The sequence below is a fragment of the Anopheles ziemanni genome, chromosome 3 (assembly GCF_943734765.1).
Source record: "Anopheles ziemanni chromosome 3, idAnoZiCoDA_A2_x.2, whole genome shotgun sequence".
In the NCBI taxonomy this organism is placed as follows: Eukaryota; Metazoa; Arthropoda; class Insecta; order Diptera; family Culicidae; genus Anopheles; species Anopheles ziemanni.
In genome coordinates, this window is record NC_080706.1 from 21,043,945 (window position 1) to 21,052,500 (window position 8,556).

The following is an 8,556-nucleotide window of genomic DNA, read 5'->3' on the forward strand; positions in this document are numbered from 1 at the left end:
AGAAATTAAAACAAATGAGCTCCCATCCTCAAACAGTGTTTATATTTCACTTTCTCTCTTCATGTTTCTAATCAACAAGACACAAGAAAGAGACGCTACTTAATACCAGACGCCACAAAAGACGAATCATTATCACACCGGGAGGCGTACGATTTATGTTTGTTAATGACCAAGAGTTATACTTACGGTAACGATGCTTCACGGTATGGAAATTGGTCGGGTCAGAAGCCTCACCAGTTCCGGCCTTATTGATAGCACTGACGCGGAACTGATAAACACGCTTCTCAGGCAGATCTCCCACCTTCGCCCGACACTCTGGCGAGGAGGTGGTGAGAGCAGGCTCCCACTTCGTTTCACCCTTTTCTTTCTTTTCAATAAAGTATCCGGTGATGGCAGCGCCACCATCCGAGGTCGGACGCTTCCACTCCAGCGTAGCCGACTGGTTATCCCAGTCGGCGATGACCAGATCCATCGGTGCCTTCGGCACGTCGAACGGATTCTTTGCCACGATGTACTCTTCCGTTTCCAGTGGTTCCGATTCGCCCTCGTCGTTGATCGCCTTCACGCGGAACTTGTAGTGCTGGCCCTCCTGCAGTCCGGTCACGTCAAACTCCTCGGCATCGGCCGGAGCCTTTCCGATCGGTACCCAGCGGCCCACCTTCTGGTCGAACTTCTGCAGCTCGTAGCCCGTGATCGGTTTGCCACCATCGTCGTCCGGCTTCTTCCACTTCAGCTTGCAACCGTTCTTCGTCACATCCTTAACCTCCAGCGGGCCCTTCGGACGGCTCGGGCTCGAGAGGATGGTGATTTCCACCTCCGCCTCGTCCTGGCCGTGTTCGTTCTTGGCCTGAATCTTGTACACACCGCTGTGTTTGCGCAAGCTGTCCTTCAGCGTGAACTTGGTGTTGTAGTCCTTGTTGATGATCTCGTAGTTTGCATCGCCCAGGATTGGCTTGTCCTTCACGATCCAGGTGATTTCCGGCTCCGGTTCACCCTTCACGTTCACATCGTAGTGCACCATCTTGCCGGCGCGGATAACAATCGGCTTCAAGTTCGTACGATCGATACGTGGTTTCACTGTGGAAATGAGGAACCAACCGGATCACCGGTTGGATAGTTGATGGTCAATGTTGTTCCTTATCCGTACCTGTGGAGAGATGTTGCGGCCGGTAGCCACAAGAGCAGCCTAGCATACTTACGTGCACGATGCTTCACTATATGCGACTTCGTTGGATCCGACTCGGGCGAACGACCCGCCTTGTTGACCGCCACAATACGGAACTGGCACTCGGTGTTCTCCTTAAGGTTCTCAACCGTAGCCGCCGTCTCACCGCCGTCCACTTCGCTCACGTCCTCCCAATCCTTGAAGCGATCCTTCTTCTGGATAATGTACTTCTGGATCGGCGCTCCACCATCGGACTTCGGAGCAGCCCACTTCAGTTTGACCGACTTGTCGTCGTAGTCCACAATTTCTGGCGTGCCCGGTTTCCACGGTTCATCGTACGGGTTCTTCGCGACAACCTCGTCCGACTCCAGCGGCTCTCCGTCACCCTCGGCGTTGACACCGATCACACGGAACTTGTACGTTGCGCCCTCGTCCAGGCCGGTAATGTCCGCTTCCAGGATTTCGGGACCGCCCGTCACCGTACCGCAGCGGACCCACTTGCCGTTGCGGTTCTTCAGCTTCTCGATCTTGTACTCCAAGATCGGGCTGCCACCGTCGTCGGCCGGTTTCTTCCACTTCAGCTTCAGTCCCTTCTTGGTGACGTTCGAGATTTCCAGCTTGCCCTGCGGTCGGCCTGGCGAGCCCAGCACAACCAGCTCGACCGTTTCCTCGTCCTTGCCGTTCACGTTCTTGGCCAGGATCTTGTACTTGCCGGTGTCGGCGCGCTTCGCCTCCTTGATCGAGAAGTTCGAGTGGTAGTTACCGTTCTCGATCTTGATATTTTCGCTGTCCGACAGCGGAATGTCATCACGCCAGCTCCAGATGATCTCCGGTTCCGGTTCACCCTTGACGTCGACCGACCAGATCATCGACTTGCCGGCCTTGATCGTAATATTCTTAAGGTTCGTGCGATCAATGCGAGGTTTCACTGTATGATTGGTTTGTTTTCGTTTTCAGGATTCATAGTGGGAATGGAAGGAACACAGAAACGGTTTGTTTCGTACAAAAATGTTAGTAACTGTACGTGTAGTATATAAAATGACCATTTGACAGACCGCGATGATATCAGGTGAGCAAAACTTTTCGTACCGAGTCGTACCGCGTACAAGTGACAACGACACGACCTTGACAGCTTATCAACTACACACAGTTCACACATAAATGCAACAGGATGTATAGAAAACAATAAATAAAGGCGTAGTGGTACAGGAAACACACGAAACTTACGGTTCTTATGCTTGACGGTGTGGTTATCGCTCGGCTCGGAAGCCTTCGATGCGCCACCCTTGTTGACGGCCCGCACGCGGAACTGATAGACCACCTTCTCCTTCAGCCCGTGGACCTTGCCGACGCAGTCGTCGTTCTCCGTCTTCGCACACTCCGTCCAGTCGGTGAGGAACTTGTTCTTACACTCGATGACGTAGTGCGTGATCGGGCGTCCACCGTCCTTTTCGGGCTTCTCCCACTTCAGCTCCACGAAGTCAACTCCATAGTCGTCGACCATCGGCTTACCAGGAGCTTCCGGAGGATCTGTTCGTAACGATGGACGATGGAAGGAAGGAAGCAGAAAACAAACGTACGTCACAAAACCAAACCCCTAGCGGTATCCCATCGACAGTGGCATCTTCAACTATATCAATTTTGGTACTTTGAATCAGACTGCAGTGTAAGTTGATGGCCAGTGAAGGGATATATGTATATAGGATCATAAACAACCGACAGACAGACAGACAGACAGATGGACCCAACACGATCTTACCATAAGGATTGACCGTCTTTACGGCCAACAGTGTCTCCAGAGGCGTCGATTCACCCTCCTTGTTGTATGCCTTCACGCGGAATTCGAACTTGCGGCCCTTCTGCAGGTGCTGGAAGTCGAAGGTCAGCTGGTCGGCACCACACTCGCCCGCCTGCAGCCACGTGCCATTCTCGACATCCATCTTCTCCAGCAGGTAGCCCGTCAGCGGGCAACCGCCGGTATCTTCTGGCGGTTGCCAGCTAATCACCACATGGTTCGCTCGCGCCTTCTCGATCTTGAGCGGCCCAATGGGTTGCGTCGGTACGTCCAGCACCAGTACCTTGCCGATGGTAACGAACTCTCCGCTGCTGTTCTTCAGCCGCAGCTTGTAATCGCCCGAATCAGCGCGCACCGCATGGCGCACCTGAAGCGTCGTGGAGTAGCTTTCCACGTCAATCGTTTTTCGTTTTTCGGAGTCGCAAATCACCAAAATGTTGTCCTTCTCCCAGACTACCTCCGGTTCGGGTTCACCACCGTATTGCAGGTAGTAGCGAATCGTTTGACCCTTCTTCAGCGTGATGGGTTGCAAGCCTTCACCCTCGATGAACGGTTTCACGTACCGATCGCGGATCTTCAGCGGCTCCGTACTGTTGCTCGGTTTACTTGCACCACCCTGGTTGACAGCCTTTACGCGGAACTCAAACGTTTCGCCCTCCTTTAGGCCGCGCAACGTCAGACTGAGCTGGTTCGGGGTCACGTCTTCATACAACTTCCAGTTGGCCGCCGTGTACGGCTTGTACTCGACCATGTAGCTCGTGATCGGGGCGCCACCGTCCGACTTTGGCACCTTCCACCGCAGGTCGACAAAGTCCTTGTCCCAGTCGGCAATCTCTAGGTCGCGCGGTGGATCCGGCTCGGTCCACGGGTCCTTGGCAATGATGTCGTTCTCCATCGCGCAGTACTCCGACTCGCCCATCTTGTTAATGGCTTTCACGCGGAACTTGTAGTGCCGTCCGGAGACCAGATCGTTGCAATTAAACTTGCACTGGTCACCCGGCGTGTCACCGATCACGTCCCAGCCGGATCGCTTGAACACATCCTGCCGCTCGACGACATACTTTTCCAACGGTGCACCACCGTCGTTCTCTGGCGGTTTCCATTTGACCACGCACTTGGTCTGATAGATACCGGTGCAGCCGAGATCCTGCGGAGGCTGCGGTTTGTCCTGGAAGACAATGTTAGTGGTATGCTCTTCTGTACCGGTAGCGTTCTGCAGTTCAATCTTAAACTCGCCCGAATCTTTGAATTCGGTCTTCTTGAACTTCAGCACGACCTTGTCGTTCTCTACAACTATATCAATGTCATCCGGTGACACCGGTTTACCATCTTTGTACACCTTGGCAACGACCTTCGACTGGCGCGACTCACCGGCTGCGTCAAGGAAGATAATATACAATTCACGGTTTTTATTCAAAGTAACACCAGACCGACGAACGGATGTGTCCCAATAGTGGACATCATTTCACTAGCAAACATAAACACATCTAGCGAACCAGCGTACTTACTTGTGAATGGTACCTCCAGTACCTTCTCCACCTTAGCCGGGGTCTCCACCTTCGGTGGGACCTCAAACTTGGGCTTCGTTTCCTTCTTGTTGATCTTCAGCGTGCACTTGCTCGTCAGTGGACCACATTCGCAGCGAATCTCACCGGCGTCGGTCAACTCGAGCTTGTTGAACACAAGCTGGTGCGTACCGTCACCATTGTTGATGATGTCGATACGGCCGTCCTTCTTCAGCTCGGTGTCGCCCAAGAAGAACGCCACATCGGCCTCCTCGTCCTGCACCTGGATGTCCAGCACCAGCTTCTCTGTCTCGTTGCCAACCGTATCGCTCAGCTTCTTCATGAACTTGTTCGGTCCTGGTCGGTAAAAAGAAAAAAAACGCATAAGTACACATTAGACGAACGTCACTAGCGCTCGAATGCATGCCAAAAACAGGCCGCTGTTTCTGCGGGTCGCTTACGTTTGACGAAAATTTCCGCCTCCGTCTTGTCGGCGTTGCTGACGCAACGGTACATGCCGCTGTCCGTCTTGGCAACATCCTTCAGTATCAGCTTGTGCTTGCGACCGTCCTTCACGATCTGCACCTTGTCGCTCTCGACGATCTTCTCATCGCCCTTGAACCACTCTACCTTGCCCAGGACGTGGTCGAGCTCGCAGGCCAGCGTGACCGTGTCCTTCACGAACAGCTGCTGGCTCTTGAGCACCTTCGTGAACTTGTAGTTGTACTCCAGGATCTTCAGCTTCGTTTCCGTCTTATCTGTCTGCTTCTCGATCTGACAGCGGTACGAGTCGGCATCATCCAGCGTGCAGTTCTTGATGATCAGTGTTACTGTGCCGTTCAGATCCTTGCCGATGACGTACTTATCGTTGTTCTCCAGCTTCGTCTCGCCCTTGTACCAGCCGATCGGTGCGAGCGAGTTATCGACAGCGCACTCGAGCGTGCAGTCGTGTGTCAAGAATCCCTTTTCGGCCTTCTTGAGGTTCTTGGTAAACTTGTACACCGGGTCGGCCTCCTCGACGGTGAGGTACGCGAAACACGAGATACCCGCAATTTCCAACGTGTACTTGCCAGCGTCCTCCACCTTCGGGTTCATGATAATACAGGAGTAGTTGTCACCCTCGCACTTGAACTTATACTTGGAGCCCGTGAAGATTTCCTTCAAGAGAAATAAAGTTCGGATGGTTGATGAACAATCCAGCACCCATCAGCACCGCCTGCCCGCACTTACATCCTTTCGTAGCATCCACTTCGCCTTGGAGTTAGGTTTGGTGAAGGTAGCCTCAAATACTACCTTCTTTTCTTTACCTTCCTTGCAGGTGATATCGACCAAAGGCTTCGAGAAGGTGTCTTGTTTCTGCGAATGGAAAAGTCGACGAGTTAGAACGGTGTAACCATACGATCACCAGTAACCATCATTAGTACACATGATACGCATTATTAACACAAATGAGTAGGATGGGTCAGTTAGCAAACAGAGAACACATACTCGTTCCACTTTCTTCAGCTGCGGCTTCGGTTTTTCAACCTCCTTGAGGTCGCCCCAGTCGGGATCCTTCTCCTGGTTGCCCCATTTGGCGTACTTGCGCTTCTTCAGCATGGCACGGAAGTCCATGCCGCTGGAGTCCGACACGTACAGCTGCACGTCGGCGCTATCCTCACCGTGCGCGTTCGAGACGACCACTTTGTACTTGCCCTCATCGTTGGGCTTCACCTTGCGAATGCAGAGCGTAATGGTGTTGCTTTCGCCATCGGTGTGATGCTTGTAGCGACCAGCGTCCACCAGCTCGGTAATGCCCTTGAAGAACTTCCAGGTCGGCGCAGGGTTACCTTCGACCTGCACCGAAATGTAACCAGTTTGATCTGCAATCAAACACATACGGAGTTGTACTCGCAGGAAATCGGTGAAGAAGAAACGCAAATCCATCCGGATGCAAAAGCAAAAGCAGTGAAGCAGTGTCCAATTTCAGCTGTTTTTTTTTCTCGAAAAAAAAAACAAAATGGCACTCGATGCACTACACTTCGATGCACTTGGTCGACTCATGGCTGACCGTTGGTGGTGCACTACAGTGGGCAGGCTAATGCAATTAGTGGCGCAGCTAGTAACGTTGACCGTATCAAACCTTCCACTGCTGAGTAGCTCTCCTGGAAGTCCACGATGATGGCTGCCTTTCCGTCCTCGCCGATCGCTCGCAACGGTGTCGACGGTAGGTTGATCTTTTCATCCATATCTTGAATGCTCGGACGACGTACATCGATTGATGGTCGTCGCTTCTGCAGGGCGCCAGTTGTGCATGATATTTGATATTTATAATCGCACCGCCGTCAGCAGAACCCCAGACGCACATCCACCATCGCAATTATCCGTTTTGTTCCATACCATACGTACATACATACAGACACACAAACACATACACAAACATACATCGATGATAGCATACAGAGACACACATACAAGGCGATCGAGATTAGAAGGGAAGAAAGAGAGATGTTCGATATTAATATTGATATTTTATACACCAACGATAGTGATTGGATATGCGACGCTATTCTACGCCAAAGGAAAAATCATCCCAATTCCCCCTCCCAGCGATGCATCACGTAAGGCATGTTCGGAAAATCATACCACTCAAACACACAGCCGCAACCCGAGCACAGCTCGTATGTCAGTGATCAATTTTCTTAATCCACCACCGCCAAATGGTCAGCTTGTACTTCCTCTCAACCCTTTGGCTTCCTCTTACGATGTGTGGTCATAAATCATCTCTAGAAATCGACGGCCAGCCTCGGCTATCGGGGGGTGCACCGCGGGAGGCGGGAGGAAGCGTGCACTAATGCAAACGGCAACGGTGGGGGAAAGAATATCCCAACTTCCGAAAGCCAAAGAGCAAACCCGATTCGGCCAAGGCAATAATCGAATTTCCCGCTATTTTTGCAAATTAGAGAAGAAAAACAACGTCCCCGGCCGACACCGCGGGGTTCGGGAAATTCAAGAAACACTTTCCGCGGGAAGATTCATCGGCGAACCGACGGAATTCGCCTCGCCAACGGGGGGGTCTATTTTTATCCCCACCGATCCGACCGCCAGCTCGAAGAGCTCAATCACCGCGTGATCGACGGTGGATCGGCGGTGGAGCGGCGGTGGGAAGTAGTAGTGCCTCGCGAAAAATGTAGCAGGTAAGTTGTTGGCCGTGGAGGAAAACATATTGATCATTTACCACTGGCTAGTAGCAGCGATCCGATCTCGAATACGATCGAACGTACACTTTATGAACGGGTTTCGGAATGGATGCCACCATGTAACGCATGTAACGCTGGGTAATGGTCCACCTGCGCGGCGCAGCTTGCACGAACACAATCTTCAGTAGGCGAGTTAGCATTTTGAGTGAACGGTACGACAGTTTGGCCACCACGGGGAGCGCCAACGTTGGGCTTCCATTGAAACGCCAACAGTCGTATATTCACCTTTCGTTCGTCGATTACTTCACCGGGCCTTAGTTTGGACTATGCCATAGCGATACCATTTCACGACACCATCGACGGCGACGAAGGCGAAGACGAGCAACGAGGACAAGTAACGAGAAGAGTAGAACTGTTAGGAACACAAATTCAATCGTTTCAGGGAGTCGAAACGGCAACATATCTAGCTCGAAGCTCCGCGAGTTCGCGCGAGCTCTGATCCTAGCCACAATCGATGTACAAGGGAAAGGTCTTATTGAGTAAATAGAACCATGAAGTACACTACAGAGTATAAGCACGCAGAGGTCAGTAAAACCAGTACCAGAATGACAGCTAGGGGCCGCACTTGTACTCACATCGTCGTTGATCAGTAAACTTGGGCGACGATCGTCCATGAACGAACCACGACGACTGCCCTTATCACGGATGATTTCGATGCTTGGAGCTTCCAGTCCTTTTTGGGCTGGGGCAGGTTCCTAGAATTGAGCCAAAGTTAGTCTCTACATCCTAGCGTATACTAATCGCAGCAATACTCCGCTCACCTCCTTGATCTTCGGAATAGACCCTCGGCGATCTTCTTCGACTTTGATTTGGATTTTCTCCTCCTTCTTCGTTTCGACTTTCTTCGCTTCT

At 52.1% G+C, this 8,556-nt stretch overlaps 1 protein-coding gene across 3 annotated transcripts in view; it reads right to left on the reverse strand.

The window, feature by feature from the left end:
* LOC131287871 (twitchin) overlaps window positions 1-8,556 on the reverse strand; it is a 33,071-nt gene that overhangs the window by 16,635 nt on the left and 7,880 nt on the right. For 2 of the 3 annotated variants that reach the window (XM_058316959.1, XM_058316957.1), the window contains exons 10-21: window positions 8,466-8,556; window positions 8,280-8,399; window positions 7,930-7,968; window positions 6,588-6,738; window positions 5,954-6,327; window positions 5,696-5,821; window positions 4,927-5,623; window positions 4,469-4,822; window positions 2,925-4,334; window positions 2,393-2,695; window positions 1,200-2,093; window positions 187-1,077 (exon numbers count right to left, since the gene is read on the reverse strand). The exon at window positions 8,466-8,556 is cut by the window's right edge and continues 161 nt beyond it. In XM_058316959.1, coding sequence (XP_058172942.1) covers window positions 187-1,077; window positions 1,200-2,093; window positions 2,393-2,695; window positions 2,925-4,334; window positions 4,469-4,822; window positions 4,927-5,623; window positions 5,696-5,821; window positions 5,954-6,327; window positions 6,588-6,738; window positions 7,930-7,968; window positions 8,280-8,399; window positions 8,466-8,556 — 5,450 coding nt within the window. Of the gene's footprint in view, window positions 1-186; window positions 1,078-1,199; window positions 2,094-2,392; window positions 2,696-2,924; window positions 4,335-4,468; window positions 4,823-4,926; window positions 5,624-5,695; window positions 5,822-5,953; window positions 6,328-6,587; window positions 6,739-7,929; window positions 7,969-8,279; window positions 8,400-8,456 lie in introns of all 3 variants that reach the window. The other variant, XM_058316960.1, reaches the window with a different exon arrangement.